Consider the following 26,139-nt stretch of genomic DNA (forward strand, 5'->3'; position numbering starts at 1 on the left):
TATCCGCATGAAAAACCAGATAAGGCGTCTCACATTGCAAGGCAGCCAGTTCAGATACTCTGCATGCCGATGCAATGGCCAACAGGAAGAGAACCTTCCAGGACAGAATCTTAATGTCAAGGGAATGCATAGGCTCAAACGGAACCCTCTGCAAAACCTTAAGGACCAAGTTTAAGCTCCACGGGGAGCAGACTGTCTAAAGACAGGCCTGATTCTAGACAGGGCTTGAACAAATAATTGGATTTCAGGGAGCTCAGGGGAGTCTCCTAGGCAACAAGACTGACAATGCTGAAATCTGTCCCTTTAAGGAACTAGCGGAAAGACCTTTCTCCAAACTGTCTTGGAGAAAGGAGAGAATCCTGGATACCTTCATCTTATGCCAAGGATATCCATGCTTCTCACACCAGGACAAGTAAGTGCTCCACACCTTATGGTAGATGCGACGAGTGACTGGCTTCCTTGCCTGAGTTAGAGTATCAATCACACTTTCTGAAAAGCCTCTCTTGGCCAAGACTAGGTGTTCAATCTCCACCCAGTCAGCCTCAGAGAATCGAGGTTTTGATGTTGAAAGGGCCCCTGTTGCAGCAGATCCCTGCGACAGAGTAACCTCCATGGTGGAGAGGATGACATCCCCAACAAATCCACAAACCACGTCCTCTGCAGCCACGACGGAGCAATCAGAATGGCCGAAGCCCGCTCCTGATTCGTGCCACAACACGAGGTAGAAGTGGTAACGGTGGAAAAATGTAAGCTAGGCTTAACCCCCCAAAGCAATGCTAAGACATCTATTAGCTCTGCCTGTGGATCCCCGGACCTCGACCCGTATCGGGGTAGCTTGCAATTGAGTCTGGACACCATGAGATCTATCTCCAGCATTCCCCACCTGAGACAAATCTCTGCAAACACTTCGGGGTGAAGGGACCGTTCCCCCGGATGGAAGGATTGTCTGCTGAGAAAGTCTGCTTCCCAGTTGTCCACACCTGGAATGTGAATCGCTGAGATCGAGCAGTTATGGGACTACACCCATTCCAAGATACGAGACACCTCCCTCATAACTAGGGAGCTCCTCGTACCCCCCTGATACTTGATGTAAGCCACCGAGGTAATGTTGTCGGTCTGGAATCTGATAAGGCTGAACGACCCCAGAAGAGGCCATGCCTTCAGAGCATTGTAGATTGCTCGGAGTTCCAGAATATTTATCGGAAGGAGAGATTCCTCCCGGGACCATTTTCCTTGTAGATCCTTTAGGCTTAGCCTTCTTAACCTGCGGTAGGAAAGCTCCCTTGCCTCCCGTAACCGTGGATATGATCGAATCCAATCCTGGACCGAACAGAATCTTTCCTTGAAAAGGCAGGGACAACAGCCTCTGTCCGCAGACCAAGACTTTAGCCACAGAGCCCTGAGAGCTAAAACGGAAAAACCTGACACCTTAGCGTTCAGGCAAATAATATGCATATTGGCATCACATATGAAAGAACTTGCGATTCTCAGCGCCTTAATCTTATCCTGTATCTCGTTGATGGAAGTCTCCCCCTCGACCATTTTACACAGGAATTTACACCAATATGTTGCAGTATCGGCGACCGTGGCTACAGCCGCTGCCGGCTGAAAAAGAAACCCTGTGTGTTGAAACATTTTTCTTAACATGTTTTCCAACTTATTTTTATCCTCAAGGGGAATAGTTGTCCGCTTTGCGAGCGTGGAGATAGCACCATCCACCTTAGGGACAGTACCCCACAGCTCCAGCTGAGTGTCCGGGAAGGGGAACAGCTTCTTAAAGGAAGAAGGGGAAAAGGAAGAACCTAATCGCTCCCATTCATTCTTAATAATATTTGCCATCTTAACAGGAACCCGGGAAGGCCTGAGGCACCACCCTGTACTCATACACCTTATTAAGCTTAGGAATTGCAGGTTCTTCTGGAAGTTTCAGTTCCGGAACCGCCAGAGTAGCAAGCACTTGTTTCAGCAAAAAGTGCAAATTTTCCATACTAAACCTAAAGTCAGGCTCCTCTGCAGTCAGAGATTTATTGACACGGACTCCGACCCAGAAGGAGCCTCCTCCGAAGAGTTGGAGTGGGCCTTGTCATCGTATAATGCTTTAGAAATGTCCACAGGCGTAGACAATCCCTGGGCCGGGCAGCCCTGAAACACTCTACGCTTGCGCTTAGCAGAACTTGGTAAGGCATGGATCACTTTCGATACAGCTGTTTGCAGTTGATCTGCAAAATCCGATGGCCAACGAATCTCTCCCGCAGGAGTAATGGTTGGACCATGCATGAGCAATTGGAGATGAATGCAGGGAACGCACTTCACGGGACAAAGAACCCTCAGAGGTGGACGGCTCAGTAGTACTAGACATCCGTTTACTTTTAGATGTTGTAACTTTATTAAGGCATGTGGAACATAGTTGAGAAGGCTGTTCTACCAGAACTTTCTCACAATAAACACAGGAATGAGATCTTGTTAAAGAGGGAGAACCCTCTAACGCGTCAGAGTCCTCCATAGCTTGCACTTTTATTACGGACTAGATTAACCTTATAAACAGGCACCTTTATAACCTCCAATGGCCGGGGCACTCACCACCTCCTATGACCCGGACTACAGAAACCGTTTCGTCTCTTGTTAAAATTTGTTTCATTTTTCGAATGTTACAAAACATTTACCCATCCCTAGTGTTTATTGTGAGGAGGTTCTGGTAGAACAGCCTGCTCAACAATGTTCCACATGCCTTAATAAAGTTACAACATCTAAAAGTAAACAGATGTCTAGTACTACTGTGCCGTCCACCTCTGAGGGTTCCCCGTCCCATGAGGTGCGTTCCCTGCATTCATGAATAGCCACACCTGGTCACATGAAACGCCTGACAGGACCGCTCCTGCCTTAGGAGAAAACGCACCAAAAAAACGGTCGCGCCATACTTCCATAATTCCCCTAAAAATGTCCAAACATTGCCAGAGCATCATCTCGCACATAATGCAGCAATGACACAATAAACAATATCATGTATAAACCCCTTAATAGGAATATTAACCCTTGATTCTATAAAGATAAAAAGGCATCACACTGTGACCCTATATTCCGTGTTATCATTATGTAATAAAAAAATGAAACGATCTTACCAGAATCTACGCCGTGGAACAGGAACACGGTCCTTCAAGTGTGACAGGTTAGTAACCTCGCTCCTGACATGGACTTGAGTGTAAAAAGCAGGCAGCGAAACTCTTCAATGTTGATTGCTTGTGGAGCTGTTAATATGAGTCGAAATGGTTTGACAGAAAGACTCTCCCTGCATCTCCGGACTCTAACTTTCGCCCAGGATCTCACTGAGAGGCTGACAGGACTACTTAAAACTCCAGTTCCAATGCGAAGAGTACTACCCTCCATAAGGGACTACTCCGATCTTCGGCACTTCTCTTCCATCCTCCTATGACGAAAGCCATGACGAAACACCCCCCATTTGAGTGTTAACCTGGAGAACACCTCCGGATGGAGAGCCCACTCCTTGGGATGAAATTTCTGTCTGCTCAGGAAGTCCACTTCCCAGTTGTCCACACCTGGAATGTGGATGGCAAAAAGACAGAAATTGTGAACTTCCACCCACTAAACAATCCAAACCACCTCCTCCATGGCTAAGGAACTCCGAGTTCCTCCCTGGTGGTTGATGTAATCCACTGAGGTGATATTGTCTGACTGGAACCTGATAAACCGGGCTAAGGGCAACTGAGGCCAAGCCATCAGAGCATTGTAAATCACTCTCAACTCCAGGATATTTATGGGGAGAGCAGACTCCTCCCGAGTCCATAACCCCTGCACCTTTATCGAGTGCCAGACTGCTCCCCAGCCCAACAGGCTGGCGTCCGCCGTGGTTACAATCACCCAGGAAGGTCTCTGGAAGCATGTGCCCCAAGACAGATGCTCCTGAGAAAGCCACCACAGGAGAGAGTCTCTTGTCAACTGATCTAGATCTAACCTTTTGAGACAGATCCGAATGGTCCCCGTTCCATTGTCTGAGCATGCATAACTGCAGAGCTCTCAAATGGAATTGAGCAATGGTAATGATGTCCATGGAAGCGACCATCAGACTAATTACCTCCATACATTAAGCCACTGATGGCCAAACAGTAGACCGCAGAGAGAGGGAAAAAGAAAGAATTTTGGATTTTCTGACCTCTGTCAGAAAAATGTTCATAGATAGGGAATCTATTATGGTCCCTAGGAAAACTACTCTTGTAGCTGGAACAAGGGAACTCTTTTCCAGATTCACTTTCCATTCGTGGGAACATAGAAAAGACAACAAGATCTCTGTATGAGAGTTTGCTTGTTGAAAAGATGGCTCCTGAACCAATATGTCGTCCAGGTAGGGCGCCACTGCAATTCCCCAAGACCTGATCACTGCCAAGAGAGCCCACAGAACCTTTGAGAAAATTATGGGAGCTGTGGCAAGGACAAACAAGAGAGCTACAAAATGAAATTGTTTTTCTAGAAATGCAAATCTCAGGAACTTGTGATGATCCCTGTGGATGGGGACATAAAGATATGCATCCTTCAAGTCTATGGTCGTCATAAACTGACCCTCTTGGACCAAGGGAAGAATAGAATGAATGGTTTCCATTTTGAAGGACGGTACCCTGAGAAACTTGAGACACTTTAGGTCTAGAATAGGACGAAAAGTTCCCTCTTTTTTGGGAACCACAAACAGATTTAAATAGAATACTAGACCCTCTTCCCTTACAGGAATTGGAAATATCACTCCCAGGGAAGAAAGGTCCCGAACGCAATTCAAGATCAAGAATGCCTCTTTTTATTTGGTCTGCAGATAATCATGAGAGGTGGAACCTGCCTCTGGGATGAGAAGTCATGAATTTTATTTTGTAACCCTGAGATACTATGTCCACAGCCCAGGAATCTGGGACATCTCATATCCATGCTTGATAAAACAGAGAAAGTCTGCCCCCCACTTGATCCGATCCCGGATCGGGGGCAAACCCTTCATGCTGATTTAGACTCAGCAGCGGGTTTCTTAGATTGCTTTGCCTTGTTCCAAGACTGATTGGGTTTCCAAGAAGACTTGGACTGTTCCTACTTGGAAGAGGGAGACTTTCCTTTGAAGTTATGAAAGGAACGAATATTACATTGGAACAGAAAACACTTCCACAGAGGAAGGAACATCAAAGTATTTATTTAGTTTACTAGATTTCTTAGGGTTGACAACGACAGGCAGGTCTGAGTCGGCCAAAGTAGCCAAAATCTCCTTTAACAATACATGAAGGTGTTTAAGCTTAAACCTGAAGGATACTACTTCAGCATTAGATGAAGGAATTATACTGCCTGAATCTGAGATTTTACCCTTAGAGGCTACTGACGTATCCTCCTCATCAGACTAATGAGGGAAGGCAACCTGAGTAGCAGACGACGGAACAGAAACCTTACTATCTGAATCTCTAATTTTACGCTTGCATTTTCCCTTTAACATGGGAAAAGCAGATAATGCCGCAGATACCATAGAAGATGTCAAGTAAACTTTCCCCCCGTATGGTTTGATCCAAAAAATATGAAAGAGAGAACTGGTTACAAAGAAAGGGCACATTCAGATGTGGAACAGGTCCATGTCTCACTTGTGACACAATTAGCATGGGGAATACATTTACTAGTTCTGTCACCCAGGAGCAGTTTGAGATTAAATTCTATGCAAACTGTAGAAGTGAGTTTGTGGTATACCTCCTGGAGTGTAATCTATGTAAAATGCAGTATACTGGTCAAACATCGAGGCAGCTCAGATCCCGAATAAGAGAGCATATTAATGATACAAAAAACTTTAGTAAAGATTCAGTCATTGCTATACATCATTTTTCTGTGCATATGACTAATAAGTTCAATATGGGAGCAAAGGTTATTGATATAGTGAGAAGGCCAATTAGAGGAGGGGACAGAAATAAGTTATTATTAAAACAAGAAATGTTTTGGATTTATAAAACAGAATTTATGTTTACCTGATAAATTACTTTCTCCAACGGTGTGTCCGGTCCACGGCGTCATCCTTACTTGTGGGATATTCTCTTCCCCAACAGGAAATGGCAAAGAGCCCAGCAAAGCTGGTCACATGATCCCTCCTAGGCTCCGCCTTCCCCAGTCATTCGACCGACGTAAAGGAGGAATATTTGCATAGGAGAAATCATATGATACCGTGGTGACTGTAGTTAGAGAAAATAAATCATCAGACCTGATTAAAAAACCAGGGCGGGCCGTGGACCGGACACACCGTTGGAGAAAGTAATTTATCAGGTAAACATAAATTCTGTTTTCTCCAACATAGGTGTGTCCGGTCCACGGCGTCATCCTTACTTGTGGGAACCAATACCAAAGCTTTAGGACACGGATGATGGGAGGGAGCAAATCAGGTCACCTAGATGGAAGGCACCACGGCTTGCAAAACCTTTCTCCCAAAAATAGCCTCAGAAGAAGCAAAAGTATCAAATTTGTAAAATTTGGTAAAAGTGTGCAGTGAAGACCAAGTCGCTGCCTTACATATCTGATCAACAGAAGCCTCGTTCTTGAAGGCCCATGTGGAAGCCACGGCCCTAGTGGAATGAGCTGTGATTCTTTCAGGAGGCTGCCGTCCGGCAGTCTCATAAGCCAATCTGATGATGCTTTTAAGCCAAAAAGAGAGAGAGGTAGAAGTTGCTTTTTGACCTCTCCTTTTACCAGAATAAACAACAAACAAGGAAGATGTTTGTCTGAAATCCTTTGTAGCCTCTAAATAGAATTTTAGAGCACGAACTACATCCAAATTGTGCAACAAACGTTCCTTCTTTGAAACTGGATTCGGACACAAAGAAGGCACGACTATCTCCTGGTTAATATTTTTGTTAGAAACAACTTTCGGAAGAAAACCAGGTTTAGTACGCAAAACCACCTTATCTGCATGGAACACCAGATAAGGAGGAGAACACTGCAGAGCAGATAACTCTGAAACTCTTCTAGCAGAAGAAATTGCAACCAAAAACAAAACTTTCCAAGATAATAACTTGATATCAACGGAATGTAGGGGTTCAAACGGAACCCCCTGAAGAACTGAAAGAACTAAATTGAGACTCCAAGGAGGAGTCAAAGGTTTGTGAACAGGCTTGATTCTAACCAGAGCCTGAACAAAAGCTTGAACATCTGGCACAGCCGCCAGCTTTTTGTGAAGTAAAACAGATAAAGCAGAAATCTGTCCCTTCAAAGAACTTGCAGATAATCCTTTCTCCAAACCTTCATGAAGAAAGGATAGAATCTTAGGAATTTTTATCTTGTTCCATGGGAATCCTTTAGATTCACACCAACAGATATATTTTTTCCATATTTTATGGTAGATTTTTCTAGTTACAAGCTTTCTGGCCTGAACAAGAGTATCAATGACAGAATCTGAGAACCCTCGCTTTGATAAAATCAAGCGTTCAATCTCCAAGCAGTCAGTTGGAGTGAGGCCAGATTTGGATGTTCGAACGGACCTTGAACAAGAAGGTCCTGTCTCAAAGGTAGCTTCCATGGTGGAGCCGATGACATATTCACCAGATCTGCATACCAAGTCCTGCGTGGCCACGCAGGAGCTATCAAGATCACCGATACCCTCTCCTGTTTGATCCTGGCTACCAGCCTGGGAATGAGAGGAAACGGTGGGAACACATAAGCTAGGTTGAAGCTCCAAGGTGCTACTAGTGCATCCACTAGAGTCGCCTTGGGATCCCTGGATCTGGACCCGTAGCAAGGAACCTTGAAGTTCTGACGAGACGCCATCAGATCCATGTCTGGAATGCCCCACAATTGGATTATTTGGGCAAAGATTTCCGGATGGAGTTCCCACTCCCCCGGATGAAATGTCTGACGACTCAGAAAATCCGCTTCCCAATTTTCCACTCCTGGGATGTGGATTGCAGACAAGTGGCAGGAGTGAGTCTCCGCCCATTGAATTATTTTGGTCACTTCTTCCATCGCCAGGGAACTCCTTGTTCCCCCCTGATGGTTGATATACGCAACAGTCGTCATGTTGTCTGATTGAAACCGTATGAATTTGGCCTTTGCTAGCTGAGGCCAAGCCTTGAGAGCATTGAATATCGCTCTCAGTTCCAGAATATTTATCGGGAGAAGAGATTCTTCCCGAGACCAAAGACCCTGAGCTTTCAGGGGTTCCCAGACCGCGCCCCAGCCCACCAGACTGACGTCGGTCGTGACAATGACCCACTCTGGTCTGCGGAAGCTCATCCCTTGTGACAGGTAGTCCAGGGTCAGCCACCAACGGAGTGAATCTCTGGTCCTCTGATCTACTTGTATCGTCGGAGACAAGTCTGTATAATCCCCATTCCACTGACTGAGCATGCACAGTTGTAATGGTCTTAGATGAATTCGCGCAAAAGGAACTATGTCCATTGCCGCGACCATCAAACCTATTACTTCCATGCACTGCGCTATGGAAGGAAGAAGAACAGAATGAAGTACTTGACAAGAGCTTAGAAGTTTTGATTTTCTGGCCTCTGTCAGAAAAATCCTCATTTCTAAGGAGTCTAGTATTGTTCCCAAGAAGGGAACTCTTGTTGACGGAGATAGAGAACTTTTTTCTACGTTCACTTTCCACCCGTGAGATCTGAGAAAGGCCAGGACAATGTCCGTATGAGCCTTTGCTTGTGTTAGAGACGACGCTTGAATCAGTATGTCGTCCAAGTAAGGTACTACTGCAATGCCCCTTGGTCTTAGCACCGCTAGAAGGGACCCTAGTACCTTTGTGAAAATTCTTGGAGCAGTGGCTAATCCGAATGGAAGTGCCACAAACTGGTAATGCTTGTCCAGAAAGGCGAACCTTAGGAACCGATGATGTTCCTTGTGGATAGGAATATGTAGATACGCATCCTTTAAATCCACCGTGGTCATGACTTGACCTTCCTGGATGGTAGGAAGAATTGTCCGAATGGTTTCCATTTTGAACGATGGAACCTTGAGAAATTTGTTTAGGATCTTGAGATCTAAGATTGGTCTGAATATTCCCTCTTTTTTGGGAACTATGAACAGATTGGAGTAGAATCCCATCCCTTGTTCTCCTAATGGAACCGGATGAATCACTCCCATTTTTAACAGGTCTTCTACACAATGTAAGAATGCCTGTCTTTTTATGTGGTCTGAAGACAATTGAGACCTGTGGAACCCCCCCCTTGGGGGTAGCTCCTTGAATTCCAGAAGATAACCTTGGGAGACTATTTCTAGCGCCCAAGGATCCAGAACATCTCTTGCCCAAGCCTGAGCGAAGAGAGAAAGTCTGCCCCCCACCAGATCCGGTCCCGGATCGGGGGCCAACATCTCATGCTGTCTTGGTAGCAGTGGCAGGTTTCTTGGCCTGCTTACCTTTGTTCCAGCCTTGCATTGGCCTCCAGGCTGGCTTGGTTTGAGAAGTATTACCCTCTTGCTTAGAGGATGTAGAACTTGAGGCTGGTCCGTTTCCGGGAAAGGGACGAAAATTTGGTTTATTTTTAGCCTTAAAAGACCTATCCTGAGGAAGGGCGTGGCCCTTACCCCCAGTGATATCTGAAATAATCTCTTTCAAGTCAGGGCCAAACAGCGTTTTCCCCTTGAAAAGTATGTTAAGCAATTTGTTCTTGGAAGACGCATCCGCTGACCAAGATTTTAGCCAAAGCGCTCTGCGCGCCACAATAGCAAACCCTGAATTTTTCGCCGCTAATCTAGCTAATTGCAAAGTGGCGTCTAAAGTAAAAGAGTTAGCCAATTTAAGAGCGTGAACTCTGTCCATAATCTCCTCATAAGAAGAATCTTTATCGAGCGACTTTTCTAGTTCATCGAACCAGAAACACGCTGCTGTAGTGACAGGAACAATGCATGAAATTGGTTGTAGAAGGTAACCTTGCTGAACAAACATCTTTTTAAGCAAACCCTCTAATTTTTTATCCATAGGATCTTTGAAAGCACAACTATCTTCTATAGGGATAGTAGTGCGTTTGTTTAGAGTAGAAACCGCCCCCTCGACCTTGGGGACTGTCTGCCATAAGTCCTTTCTGGGGTCGACCATAGGAAACAATTTCTTAAATATAGGGGGAGGGACAAAAGGTATGCCGGGCCTTTCCCATTCTTTGTTTACAATGTCCGCCACCCGCTTGGGTATAGGAAAAGCTTCGGGGGGCCCCGGGACCTCTAGGAACTTGTCCATCTTACATAATTTCTCTGGAATGACCAAATTGTCACAATCATCCAGGGTAGACAACACCTCCTTAAGCAGAGCGCGGAGATGTTCCAATTTAAATTTGAATGTAATCACATCAGGTTCAGCTTGTTGAGAAATTTTCCCTGAATCTGAAATTTCTCCCTCAGACAAAACCTCCCTGGCCCCCTCAGACTGTTGTAGGGGCATGTCAGAACCATTATCATCAGCGTCCTCATGCTCTTCAGTATTTTCTAAAACAGAGCAGTCGCGCTTTCGCTGATAAGTGGGCATTTTGGCTAAAATGTTTTTGATAGAATTATCCATTACAGCCGTTAATTGTTGCATAGTAAGGAGTATTGGCGCACTAGATGTACTAGGGGCCTCCTGTGTGGGCAAGACTGGCGTAGACGAAGGAGGGGATGATGCAGTACCATGCTTACTCCCCTCACTTGAGGAATCATCTTGGGCATCATTTTCTCTAAATTGTTTGTCACATACATCACATCTATTTAAATGAGAAGGAACCTTGGCTTCCTCACATACAGAACATAGTCTATCTGATAGTTCAGACATGTTAAACAGGCATAAACTTGATAACAAAGTACAAAAAATGTTTTAAAATAAAACCGTTACTGTCACTTTAAATTTTAAACTGAACACACTTTATTACTGAATATGTGAAAAAGTATGAAGGAATTGTTCAAAATTCACCAAAATTTCACCACAGTGTCTTAAAGCCTTAAAAGTATTGCACACCAAATCAAGCTTTAACTCTTAAAATAACGGAACCGGAGCCGTTTTTATATTTAACCCCTATACAGTCCCTGGTATCTGCTTTGCTGAGACCCAACCAAGCCCAGAGGGGAATACGATACCAAATGACGCCTTCAGTAAGCTTTTTCTATGTATCTGAGCTCCTCACACATGCATCTGCATGCCTTGCTTCTCAAAAACAACTGCGCATTAGTGGCGCGAAAATGAGGCTCTGCCTATGATTAGAGAAGGCCCCCAGTGAAAAAGGTGTCCAATACAGTGCCTGCCGTTTCTTTAACATAATTCCCAAGAATAAAATAACTCCTCAAAGCTATAAACTATTAAAAATGCATATAAATCAATCGTTTTAGCCCAGAAAAATGTCTACCAGTCTTTAAAGCCCTTGTGAAGCCCTTTATTCTTATTTAATAAAAATGGCTTACCGGATCCCATAGGGAAAATGACAGCTTCCAGCATTACCAAGTCTTGTTAGAAATGTGTCATACCTCAAGCAGCAAAAGTCTGCTCACTGTTTCCCCCAACTGAAGTTAATTCCTCTCAACAGTCCTGTGTGGAAACAGCCATCGATTTTAGTAACGGTTGCTAAAATCATTTTCCTCTTACAAACAGAAATCTTCATCTCTTTTCTGTTTCAGAGTAAATAGTACATACCAGCACTATTTTAAAATAACAAACTCTTGATTGAAGAATAAAAACTACATTTAAACACCAAAAAACTCTAAGCCATCTCCGTGGAGATGTTGCCTGTGCAACGGCAAAGAGAATGACTGGGGAAGGCGGAGCCTAGGAGGGATCATGTGACCAGCTTTGCTGGGCTCTTTGCCATTTCCTGTTGGGGAAGAGAATATCCCACAAGTAAGGATGACGCCGTGGACCGGACACACCTATGTTGGAGAAATTAAGAACTATCACCCCTGGTGGCATAGATAAAGAATGGGACATGAGTCTTTTTGTGGAATAGGGTTTGCAGACATTGGTGTGAATAGTATTTTATAACATTCATATACCCTTTCTGTATAGATCATCATTTTTTGTCATGAATGTCCATGTCCACTAAACTAAACGGTATCCCTTTTATTTATATTAAATAAGATAGATTGTTTCATATATTGTTTACATTCTTACCTTGGAACTATGTTTTGCATCATGTTGTATTGATTAACACATTTACAATACAATACAATTAATTCAATGGTGTAAGATAAAACATATGCAGTCGAACTAGGTTCCTGATTGAGATCTTGGTAATCAACTAATGAATTTTGTCTTGTTTTGCATGAAATCGTTCAAAATCTACATGTTTTTGTTCTTTTTGCATATGTACATATTCATCAAACTTTCTTCTTTTGGCAGCTTGTTATATTCTATTATATTCTTTTTATTATCAAATTTGTTTAGTTTAATAAAATTTGAAAGTGCCATATCTGTGTTTGGCATTATTGGTTTGAATTCTTATCACAATATCAATTGTTTGTTGTTTGTCTTTGGTTAGAAAGTTATAATTTAAATGAATTTCTATATAGATTAACTTTTAGTTATCCTTCCGACTCTATTGTATTACAATATCATGTCCAATTAGTCATTTTTTTTTATTGTATAATGTTTTAATTAGTCTTCAGCTGTTCTGATTGGTCACTCCTAACTTTAAGAAGGGGGTGTCTAAACACATTATCTATTTCTATGATTAGGTGCCCATTTGCGGCATGAAACTCGTAAGGAGTGTGTTGTTCTGTGCCTGGTTTTAACTATGTTTCAATAAATATTGTTTTTTATTTTTCTAAGTGCCTCCCGAGTGCTTTTCAGCAATATCTGCAGGCAACTACACCCATCCAGGGGGCTGAGAGGAACCGCAAGGCACTGCATGTGACTCCATAGAGGCTTGGGACTTAACAGGAGAAAGCTGTGGCATTGCTTGAACAGCATCATCCTGGGAGACATTAGGCTCAGCAAAAAGAACTTTATCTTTACATTGTAATGTCCTCTTAACACATGAGGATGAAATTGCATAGGGGTAACAGAGTTTGAGCCTCTAAACACAATAGACATGTATTCATAATAGCAGATTCCTGCTCCATGTCAGACATGGCCCCCAAAAAAGTTAAAATTAAACAAAAAAAAAATAAAACTGTCACTTTAAGAAAGATGTTTACTTTAAAAAACAATCTTTTCCCAAAAAATCTACTTCAAGTCTATTTAATGTACCATATATACCTCAGATTAACTGAGGTCCTCCTACCTGACCTTCTAAGAAAAAGTCGTTACTTCAAACTCCAAGTTGTTCGGAAAACAGCAGGAAGATATCAGAGGACTCTGTAATCGGCTCCGACATGAACCACCGCCCCGTTCACTATAGAGCAGAAGCGTAGGCGATGCACATAACCAGTCAAAGGGAACTGCGCCACACACAAAAGCGTGCGTTCCCACAACGGCTAAAAGAACCGCCACTACCAGCTAGATACAAATGCTTAAAAAGCATGAAAAACTAAATCGCTGAAGTAGCATTCTCTCTCTAAGGGAGAATTGACTTAAAATTTAATACTGTTAGAAACACTAACATATTAACACACATACCCCAATAAAATGAGCCACATCCCAACAAACCGGTTAATCTTTCCCATATCAAGAAAAAATTAACCCCTCAGTCTCTGTCACATTAGTGCTTGCGTCCTGCCAAATAAAATCCTTAATAAAGGATAAATATGACCCCAAATATTATTGCAGTTATAATGTTGCTAAGTGCAAGTATCCATTACCTAGAAGACAAGATGCACTTAGCTGCAATCAAGCTGTCCGACAGGGAGACAGCTCACAAGGTATGAGATGACATATACTCTTTACAGAGACCTGTAGAAAAAAAGAGAACAGAGTAAACCTACTCTGGCTTTCTATACTAGGGCAGCAATATGTTAGGAAAATGCAGCAAGGCCCACCTTACAAGTTCCTAACTGCTTTAAAGCCACCACTACTCTACTGCAGAGATTGACGTGGACTACAGCTATACCCAAAATCTTGCTTGTAGTGAAAAGAAATACAATTTTCTTCAGACACCAAAACTTCACCTCCTCCATTGACAGAGAATGACTGGGGATTATGGGTAGAGGAGTGACAACAGCTTTGCTGTGGTGCTCTTTGCCTCCTCCTGCTGGCCAGGAGTGATATTCCCACTAGTAATTGATGACGTTGTGTACTCTCCATATCTTAGGAAAGAAAGGGGGCTCTTTGCCATATTTGAGCATTTTGGCAAATTTAAGTTATTTTCTAAAAGTGGTTGATCTGCTGAAGAACTTATTAGTCTTGGTAATTAACATAAAAGCACTGAAATGGAATATGAAATGCAATTGACAGAAAGTTTTAAAATGGCTTTAGTATATCGGTTAAAATTTACTTTGCAATGAAAAAGTAAGAGACACTAATGGCATCAATGGATTATGTACTGGATGGATTGGAATATGGATTGGAATTACTTCAAGGAAAAGGTATAAACAGCGCTTCACCTATATAAATATAGGATAGCTAGGGATGTTAATCAATTGGTCAAATGTATATGGTATACTAATCGATAAATTAAATTAAATAAATGTAAAATACATATGAGTAAAATATGCTAATATTTAATTAGACAAATTCTCGAATCAATACATACATATGCATACTATACTAATGTTATTTATACATATAAAAACATTCAAAATTAAAACCATTCATAGATAAATTGTTCGTAGGGAAACCATTCATAAATACAAATGGGTATCTAGACAAAAAACAGAGGAGAGGACGTCTCCGCCTCCTCAACAATAAAAACCTTTAAAGAAAAGTAAGCTATACTTTGGAATATATACTTGGTTAAAAATATTAGCACTCCACCTTTACAAAGTTGCAAGTCACTTGTTTAATTGCAGTACACTCTACAATGTTGCAATTTGTATTGCTCACTCCTCGGTGTTTATTACTCCACCTTTTATCTTAATAGAGCTCAGCAATTACTGATGTCAAATTTGCTTATTGTAAGATTTCCGCATTAATATGCATAAGAATAGGTCGTGTGCTTGAAATAAAAGTTAGTAGTTGTTTGTAAACAGGTTTTGTTAGCAAGCGAGTGGAAGGGTAGCTCCAAAAAACATTCAATTGTGATTCCGTGTACAAACTTGTTGCATTTAAAAAATGTACACTCTCAGTGCTGTAAAGTTCAATGCAGGTTAGGTAATTACAAGCAGGTATACTTTACCGGTCACCCTCTGTTTGCGATCTCCAGCGTGGATTTTATGGCGTCCTTTTGGCCCTGTATCGACCTGTCGGATAACGCTCTCACCTCTGACCTTGATGTGATAGTGTCAACAATTTTCATCCACAACGAACACTACCAATATGGTCTCTCCAGGTGTCCACTTCGCTATAGGTGTACCGGTGCCTGCTTGTATACTTCTTTCTTTAGATGCCGATGCTGATAATCTGGATTCCGTTTTTCAAAACTCTGCGCAGAGTATCAATTGGGTTGTAGCCTGCACGGCTAATTGCTATTCCAGATTCTTTCTTTTAGTAGCTCCTTCGAAAACACGTCTACGCATTTCACCGTAGTGTAGGCTTTGTCAAGACTGATCTTTCGAGGAGCTGTTTGTCGGATTTAAATACCCCGCCTTTGATTTCTATTGGTTAGCGGTTTTCTTCATTGCATGAGTGTATATAAGGAGTCGTGATCATTCAAAGTGTATCTTATTGCTTTTTCTGCTAGATATTATCTTTTTTCTTTTAAGGTGAAGTGCATACTTAAGCATACAAATAGTTAAATTTTAAGAAACTTAAAAGATTTAACAGATTTTTATATAAAGCGTGATGCTATTAAGGTGGTGATATAATCGAGTTATGGACTAATTTAAGTAGGTATTTTAAGTTGGATACTCATATAGTTCACAGTTGGTCTAAGTTAATTGAATTATATAAAAAAGAAATATAGAAAAAATATATAAGGAAGTTATAAATAATATATATAAAAAAATATAAAAAATAAATGAATAAAGATGGAATGATTAGAGCATGACTGTATATTAAGATCTTATATTCTCTATATCTATATATGTATATATTCTTGTCTAACTTAATATATGAAAATATTGTAAATAAAATAAAATATTGTAATCCCCCAATATACAATTATGAAATGTGGAACTACGCAGTAATACAAAATAGTTTATAGCAGATAAGAATATAGAGAATATAAGATCTTAATATACAGTCATGCTCTAATCATTCCATCTTTATTCATTTATTTTTTATATTTTTTTATATATATTATTTATAACTTCCTTATATATTTTTTCTATATTTCTTTTTTATATAATTCAATTAACTTAGACCAACTATGAACTATATGAGTATCCAACTTAAAATACCTACTTAAATTAGTCCATAACTCGATTATATCACCACCTTAATAGCATCACGCTTTATATAAAAATCTGTTAAATCTTTTAAGTTTCTTAAAATTTAACTATTTGTATGCTTAAGTATGCACTTCACCTTAAAAGAAAAAAGATAATATCTAGCAGAAAAAGCAATAAGATACACTTTGAATGATCACGACTCCTTATATACACTCATGCAATGAAGAAAACCGCTAACCAATAGAAATCAAAGGCGGGGTATTTAAATCCGACAAACAGCTCCTCGAAAGATCAGTCTTGACAAAGCCTACACTACGGTGAAACGCGTAGACATGTTTTCGAAGGAGCTACTAAAAGAAAGAATCTGGAATAGCAATTAGCCGTGCAGGCTACAACCCACTTGATACTCTGCGCAGAGTTTTGAAAAACGGAATCCAGATTATCAGCATCGGCATCTAAAGAAAGAAGTATACAAGCAGGCACCGGTACACCTATAGCGAAGTGGACACCTGGAGAGACCATATTGGTAGTGTTCGTTGTGGATGAAAATTGTTGACAGTATCACATCAAGGTCAGAGGTGAGAGCGTTATCCGACAGGTCGATACAGGGCCAAAAGGACGCCATAAAATCCACGCTGGAGATCGCAAACAGAGGGTGACCGGTAAAGTATACCTGCTTGTAATTACCTAACCTGCACTGAACTTTACAGCACTGAGAGTGTACATTTTTTAAATGCAACAAGTTTGTACACGGAATCACGATTGAATGTTTTTTGGAGCTACCATTCCACTCGCTTGCTAACAAAAACTGTTTACAAACAACTACTAACTTTTATTTCAAGCACACGAACTATTCTTATGCATATTAATGTGGAAATCTTACAATAAGCAAATTTGACATCAGTAATTGCTGAGCTCTATTAAAAGGTGGAGTAATAAACACCGAGGAGTGAGCAATACAAATTGCAACATTGTAGAGTGTACTGCAATTAAACAAGTGACTTGCAACTTTGTAAAGGTGGAGTGCTACTATTTTTAACCAAGTATATATTCCAAAGTATAGCTTACTTTTCTTTAAAGGTTTTTATTGTTGAGGAGGCGGAGACGTCCTCTCCAGTGTTTTTTGTCTAGATACCCATTTGTATTTATGAATGGTTTCCCTACGAACAATTTATCTATGAATGGTTTTAATTTTGAATGTTTTTATATGTATAAATAACATTAGTATAGTATGCATATGTATGTATTGATTCGAGAATTTGTCTAATTAAATATTAGCATATTTTACTCATATGTATTTTACATTTATTTAATTTAATTTATCGATTATTATACCATATACATTTGACCAATTGATTAACATCCCTAGCTATCCTATATTTATATAGGTGAAGCGCTGTTTATACCTTTTCCTTGACCTTTATTTTAGAATATTTGTGAGATATTCTACTAAACAGCTCACAGGGTGTAAGTAAGGCGCTTCTTATATACCAGTTTTTACATCTGGATTGGAATTACTTGCCATTTTTCCCAAAAATTATAAAGGCCTATATCCGTTATTCAGATAAACATTTCAACAGTAAGGTCATAATAAAGCAGATCAAAAACTAAATGACCAATTTTCTCTCCTAAACTCCAGTATGTTTAAATAAAGATATTTAAAGAGAATAATTGTATATTAATCCTGTCTTACGCATTTGAGATGGAGTGGAAAATGTTACTGTATAGTATTGGACGTCTTTTTTTCTGTGCCAACACAAAGTTTCTTTAGTTTGGTTTGCTTCCCAATTTTAAATTAATTGGTGCAATCAAAAACTTGTGGTTTTTTTTACACACTTTACAAACATTTAACTAGCCTACATGTTTTACTACATATGTAAATTACATTTTATGGGGGAAAACCGTAGCCACAATTATTACCTCCCACATATGTCCAACGATGGGTGCATCAGCCCAAGAATGTTCAGCATTGAGTCCCACTTTGCCATTTTGGAACACCACAAAACTAAAGGACTTATCAAACCATCTAAAGTGAATAAAAACAAACAAACACTGCTGTAAAGGCTTTTATGTTAATATAATCCATTAGCTCACTGGAGGCAAATATACATGTGGTAGCATAACTAAATTATAGGCATGTGCATTCGGGTCATCACGCGATGGCCGCTCACGGCATTTGGCTCTTTTCAGAGCCGGATTCTTTATTGTGAACGTGCAACACACAAAGATCTGGATTTGCACAGATGTTGGTATTTTGCACTTTCACAAGAAGGAATCTGGCTCAGAAAAGAGCTGATAACTGTGAGGGACCGCCTTCAGATCATCATGAATGATCCGAATGCACATGCCTTCTAATGGATACAATCATTGGCACATACATTTTTATAAATACAAATCTTATTGCATATTATACTGGTCATTGATATTTCCATTAACATTTTTCTTATATTAGATTTTATATGCATATATAGGTAGTTCTCCTTTATACTCAAATAAAGGAACATATAATTAAAGGGAACCTTAACACCTGCTTTGAAATATTTTCAACTAACTTTCTCTGATTATGCAAAATTAACTACAAATTCTGTATGTGGTCTTCATCTTACTGTATTCTGTTGCAGAAAACAGCTTTATAATTTGAACGTTGATCTGCAGCCTACAATCTGCTATGTATGCTGCCATATTGTGAAGTACTTTACACTACAGTGGGTCATGTGACAAAAACAGTACCTTCTATAACTAACGCTGAGGAAGCAGAGTAATGTTCAGTGTTTGAGAAGAACGGCATCAGCCATTGCTATAATTATAAATACCAAGAGCAGGGAAGGAAGTGGGAGGGGAAGAGGAATGCACAGGGGGAAGAAAGGCTCCGGAGACAGAAAGCAAACTCTTGCTGCAAATATAATTGTAACAAGAAACATCTGCATTCATCTAAGTTACTTACAGTCTCAGGACCCCTGAGTCTCCCTCCCCCTCCTGCTTCATTCCCTATTTTTGGTATTTATAATTATAGCAGTGCCTGAAGCCCTTCTTCTCAGACACTGCAGTGATCTGCTTCCTCAGTGTTAGAAATAGAAGGTGCCGTGTGAGTCACGTGACCTACTGATGTAGAACGTACTTACAATATGGCAGCTTACATAGCAAGTGCTAGGCCGCAGATTAACCTTTAAATTATGAAGCTGGTTTTCTAGAACAGAATGAAAAGATGAAAAGACTGCATTCATAATTGTTAGTTGGTTTATTTTGCACTATTAGAACAAGTTAGGTTAGAACATTTGAAGCAGGTGTTGTGGTTCCCTTTAAAGGTGCACCGTATTTATAAATTAAAGTATTGTTCTGAAAGAAAGAAAATTACTTAAATTGCATTTTTGCCATATATATGTAATTAACATTCTACAGCTAAAGTTTTTAAAACAGAGTGAACTTGGCTGTGCTTTAATTTCGCATTATGAGCTGTGCTATACTACTATATAGTTCTCTCCACACAGCTTACTATTTTCTTACGTTCACTAACTAAATGTAGACAAGCATTACTGGTTGGCATAATCTGATTGGCCCATTCGGTCACCTGTCTTCACATTGGATGCATCCTGACACATCTCTGAGTCTTACAGGCGACTGTGTAGGTCCCGTGTCGCTATTGCTGGTTGTTTTAGACTTTACTACTCGATGTGGCACCTCTTTTTGTCCTCTACAGGTCTTCTCTGATCCAGCCATTTACCAAGAGTGCGGCCTCACCTACTGACTGTCTCTGTCATTCGCATGCTGTCACGAGTGCACCTCTTTTGGGATATCCGACATCTCTCCATTTGTGTTCTAAGGCTCTTTGCCATATGTTGGCTCCTTCTCAAAACAGAATCTTATCTTCTGTTCTTATCAGAGAATGTCACAGCTCAAGAATATTAATTGGCAACCTCGCCTCCTGAGGAGACCAAACCTCCCGTGCTCTTTGAGATCCCCAGACCGCACCCCAATACAACAGGCTAGCATGATGGATGATTCAAGAAAGCTCCCAGGGTGATAGATTCGTGATTGATCCACCAAGAAAGAGACTGCTTCTCCTTGCAATACAAAAGGATCTTTTGTGACAACAGATTGCAATCCCTGCGCCACTGTCTCAGCATGCACAGTTGAAGGGGGCACAGGTGAAATCGAGCAAAAGGAATGGCATTTGACAAAGCTACCATCAGACCTAGTACAGGTACATATTACCAAATTAAGAATTCCAAAATCCAGAATTATTCAGAATGCCATACTTTTTCATTAGTATTTTTAAAAATAAATTACAAATTACAATTTACACAGTATGCTGCCCTTTCATAAGAAGAAATTTGCTCAGAAAAGACCCGAATGCCCAGAGTGGTCGCCTTCTTCTGCATTCGGCAAAACTACAGAATGAACATGTCTATTTGGCGGCGCTATACAAATAAATGATAATAATAATAATATTAGGCTGTATTATGACATATAAATATTGCCTAGATGACATATTGAGCAGTATTTATCAAAGCAAATCTCCTAAAATTGCACCTATAAACCTGAGTCCCCCAATTTATTAATGCAAAGTGCACTCAGAATTGGGCAAGTCCGACTATACATTCCTCTCACTTAGTTCACACTCGCCAAGGCGCACTGGTGCGCTTAAAATAAAAAGAGTTAAATTTGCTAGTTTTAGTCGCATTTCCTAGAGTCCGCATTAGCATTACGTCCAGTTACCAATTTATCATTTTTTTGTGCCTTTGGAGAATGCAAAGTTCTCCTGCAAATATGCGCACTATAGTTCTTGATAAGTTATGTGGAGAACAGCATTAGAAATCATATTTTTGAGTTTCAGTCATGTTCATATCTATTTCTGATGGAGTACTTTCTGATTCTAGCAGGTCTATCTTTAGCTAGATACATATGCCAAATATAGAATGTAAAATTGCCCCACAAATAACGAAAATTGTATTAACATTTTGAATGTGTTAGTTATATAGGGTCATTAAATTTGCCCCATATAAAATGCAAATATAATAGATTACTTGAAGAGGGCTAAAGTTACTACCTAAAAAAAACCCTAATGGTTTGAAATGATAAATCAGGAGAACTTCCTTTTTTCACGTGGAGAAATTCATCCTAATCCGCGCCAGCTCACCTTCCAAACAGCTCTCCAAGGGCAAGCTGCAGAGAACTTGGAGTAGAATACAAAGGAGAATTATCCTAGCCCATTGTTTAAACTTAATCACATTTTGCAAATGCAAACATTTCAAAATCCAAACCCTTTTTCGGGTCCCAAACAGTTTGGATAAAGGTTTTTTTTTACATGTACTTCCATGCACTGGGCTACTGACGAATGTATCTTTGGCACAAGCATCTGGCAACTTGGATCTGTGTTGATCTATGAGGGATAGGCGCATGGTTAAGGAGTATATAATTGCTCCCACTAACGAATCCATAGTCTGTAGACACAGAACTTTTTGGGATGTTGATTTTCCATTTATGCTTATGAAGAAACAATAGAAGTCTGTTTGGATGAGATATTGCTAAAGGTAAAGCTGGAGCCAAAAATAAAAAATATCATCCAGTTAAGGAGTTACAGAAATTCTTTGAGCTCTTACGTGTATAACTGATAGAGTTATGGGGGCTGTGGATAAACCAAACGGCAGAGCAACAAACTGGAAGTGTATGTTGAGAAAAGCAAATCTGAGAAACTATATATGAATTTGTTAACAACAAAATACATATACAAGATTCTCATATTGGCAGATACCAAAAATTTGTATATGACAAAACATTATTGCAAATATATAAAATTAACTGCATAATATAAAATATATCTGCATAACCATACATTAAGTGAAAGCAATATAATGCTTTAACTATAGTAAACAAGCATTTCCTTAATCACATACAAATAAACAGTATATTATATATAATCTTCATAATTGCAGATAGTTTTTTTTTTCAGCAACACAGAAAAATTGGACAGATGAGACATTCTGCACAAATACTACAACAGAATAAGGTAAATCCCCAGATTTGTGCAAATACTACATCATTTTAGGGATAGCCGCCAAACAATCTTGATAACGATCACAATATATAATATAACTATTTTTCTTCTCCATCCAAATACTTTGTTATCTCTTGGACAATTTCAAATACCATACCTTTTTCAGTGTTTAAGCTATTTTTGGATGGATATATTAATCTAACCTCCCTATCTTCTTGATATAATCTAGTGCAGATTGATGCTAGTGATGTTCTTTTACTAGAGGTTTCATTTGAGAGATCCTGAAATAACAGAATTTTCTTCCCATCTATTATTACATATTCCGGTGTTCTATATGCTCGCATAATTCTTAATTTATCCTGAAAATTTAGTACTTTGAATATAACTGGTCTGACTTATTACATTTCAAATCTTTTCTTTCAGGGTCAATTATATGTGCTCTATTACTATTGGGGTGTCAGACTCTGTAATATTGAATAATTTTGGTAATTGTATTGATACAAATCGTATTAAATCACCATATTCTCTGGTCTCTGGGAGACCTATAATTCTCACATTATTTCTCCTTGAACGATTTTCCTGGTCCTTTAGTTTCTGTTGTAGTTCTTTAACTTGTTTCTCTACTGAATTAAGTTTTGCTTGATTCAATTTCTCTATCTTCCATATCTGAGATTCTTTGTTCTGCTATTGCTACACGTATAACTGAGTAATAGAATTTGAAACAATCCCCATACTATCTTGAAATGCATTTAGTTTTGACATAAACATTAAATTAATTTGTTTTAATAATTCTTCGTTACCTTATGATAGCACATTTTTTTCACTATTTAGTTCTACAACAGATTCATTAATCACTTTATTCCTCCTTTCATGATTTTTGTGTCTGTTACCCGTCATTGCCGGAGATTTACTTTTGGAGAGGTTACTATATTGCTTCATAAAAAAGTGCTGCTATTTAGCTAAGATCCCTCAGAATTAACAAAAAAAAAAAGAGGGTTGTGTTATTTTCTTACACGTTCCCTCTAAAAGAAATAGGAGGGAAATGTGAGAGAGAGAGAAAAAAAAGTTGTGTTATTTTCTTTTAAGATCTCTCTAAAAAATTATAGGAGGGAAATGTGCAAGAAAAAAAAGTTTAGTATTTGAAAATTTTCCTTTTTCCTTCACTAACACCCTTTCTTGAATGTTATTTATAATGGATGGCGAATTATTACTTTTATTTTTACCCACATAGAATACAGGAAGTCCCCAGGTTACGAACAAGATAGGTTCTGTAGGTTTGTTCTTAAGTTGAATTTGTATGTAAGTTGGAACAGGCACTTTTTTTAGGTGAAACTCTAGCTAAACATTTTTTTAGTTTTGGATAGCAAAAGGGAAAAGTTTGTTTTGCTATCTGTGCCCCTGTTCAGAAAATTTCACATCACTTTCTGTCTTTGTGACCATTGGATTTTGAGTATTATGTGTTATCCGGGAAAAAAGGATTGGCAATAAAGCTCTATTTTCTCAGTTTGTAAGTAAGAGTTGTACTTAAGTCGGATGTCTGTAACCCTGGGACTGCCTGTATATGCTGTGGTTAAAGCATAAAGCACTTAGACATGTCTATATGTATGTATTTATATAGCATATCAATCATACACAGCAATTATTATTTCTTTTACATTCCTTGATTACTGTCCCTTTTAGAAAGGCTGAAAAGATATAGGGAGTCCATCTTTTCTAATAAGGTTTTATCATCAATCCTTCTCCTCTCTTTCTTTCTCCTTTACCTTCCTTTATTTTCTCTTTAACTCCTTTTTCAATGTAATATGCAAAGTTCTTTCTCCTCTCTCCTTTATTTTCTTTCCCCTCTTTTCTCTCCTTTCTATTCATTTCTTCTTATTTATACTATTATTCCTTTCTCCCTTTATTTTCTTCCCTTGTCTCCCCTTGTACCCATTTTCACTTTATCTTTTCTTTTTCTTCATTTTTCTTTTCTTTCTATGGCTGGTATTGTTTTAGTGCCCAGCATAAAACTGCCTCTGTAACGTGTCGCAAGAGATTTTCAAACTTTTTGCAGTTCCAACACTAGGCCCTATCCTACGCAGGTTATCCCTTAAAGGAACATTATACACTAGACTTTTCTTTGCATAAATGTTTTGTAGATGATCCATTTATATAGCCCAACTGAAAGTGTCTTTATAAAAATGTATAGGTTTTGCTTATTGTTAAATAAAATTGCGCTTATTTTAAGACTCCTAACCAAGCCCCAAAGTTTTAAAGTATACTGATGCATACCTACTCCAGCTTGCTTCAGTTTGTGTAAAGAGTCTTTTCATATGCAGAGGAAGGGCGAGGTTTTTTTGTTGCAATACACCCACTTGCAGTGGGTGTTCCACTAACCTTTTCAACAGAGCTAAACTGGGCGCTTCTAAGTAAGTTTTTAAACGGTTTTATACTGGATTTTTAGATCAGTATCTGTGCATATTATTCTTTATTGTAGTGTCTATATACATGCAATTATATGAAAATTGGTGTATACTGTCCCTTTAACTTTTACCTCTTTTAGCTGAAGGGATTTCACCTAGTGTTTTTATCCCTCAAGTCCATGCATACTTTAATATTTTTCCTGGGCCCATTTATTTTATAATAAAAATCTCTCAGTGGGAGCTTGTATTGTATTTTTAGTGTCTTATTTAAGTGAGAGGGATACACTTATCATTTTTTCCCCCAGGAATGCCGGATCTCTCCTCCACATCTCCACAGTGAAGCATGTTGTCTCCCTGGCATGCTGAATTTGTCGGTCGGTGGATTAGCAGGTCTCTCCCATCTGGATGATATCTGCTACCTCTCCTCTCTTCGATGTTTACTCAGAGGGGCTGGTTTGCGGTCAGGGAGTCCCGGCCAGAAAATCGGCTCCTGCGATTTTGATTTACATACAGGGCAACTCCTCCACCTTTCTCTCCTACTCTGTTCTTTTTAAATAACCTGTATCCGGGTATGACTATGTCCCAGTCATGCAAATCATTGTACCATGTTTCTGTTATAGCTACTAAATCCAAGTGGTCCCTAGTCATTATTGAAATGAGTTCAGGTAGTTTATTTCCTAAGCTGCAAGCATTTGTGCTCATTGCACGAAGAATTTTTCTACTAGAATTTCTAGAATTGTTAATTGGACTAACAGTTTTGGCATGCTGTGGGGGGCAGGTGGATATATTAAGAATATATTCCCTGCTCCAGTATATATTAACAGATATATTAATGCTACCCCCCTTTAATAGTTTAAATGATTCCTAATAAAGCATTTGAACTCATTTAAACTAATAAAGGGGTAGCATTAACATACCTGTTAATATATACTGGAGCAGGGAATACATTCTAAGTGGGAACAATTGTGCTAGGCTGCATAAATGAACATTTGTATAAAAGTATGATCCGTAGATCTTCCCTATAGAGGGCAAAGGTACAGATGGGATTGATTTGTTGGACTCCCCAGTGAAAAATTAAACCCTATAACAACAAAAAAGGCTGAATAAAACTTTGACTGAACTTAACATACACAGACAAGTACACAAAATTAGTGAGAATATATCATCAGTACAGACGATACATAAATAAAGCAAAGGAATGACAGAATGTCCATACAGTATCCAAGTGCCCCAAAAAATCTCTTGCAATTTGGAGTACTCACCCCCTCCGTTGTGATTTACTCTATGAAAAGTTACTGCAGGCCATTTTGCAGCAAAAAGATTAAAATGACGACCAGTTGAGGATAGAAAAAAAGGGGTCACTAACGTCTGGTGGGGAAAAAAACCTGTGCAGCACGATCCCAGTAA

General features: G+C 39.5%; 1 protein-coding gene across 1 annotated transcript in view; it reads right to left on the minus strand.

Annotated features, from left to right (window-relative positions):
• Positions 1-26,139, minus strand: part of LOC128638699 (carnitine O-palmitoyltransferase 1, liver isoform) — a 525,225-nt gene that overhangs the window by 62,301 nt on the left and 436,785 nt on the right. The window contains exon 12 of the mRNA XM_053690821.1: positions 18,256-18,361. Coding sequence (XP_053546796.1) covers positions 18,256-18,361 — 106 coding nt within the window. The remainder of the gene's footprint in view (positions 1-18,255; positions 18,362-26,139) is intronic.

Source organism: Bombina bombina, chromosome 8, assembly GCF_027579735.1.
Source record: "Bombina bombina isolate aBomBom1 chromosome 8, aBomBom1.pri, whole genome shotgun sequence".
Classification (NCBI taxonomy): domain Eukaryota; kingdom Metazoa; phylum Chordata; class Amphibia; order Anura; family Bombinatoridae; genus Bombina; species Bombina bombina.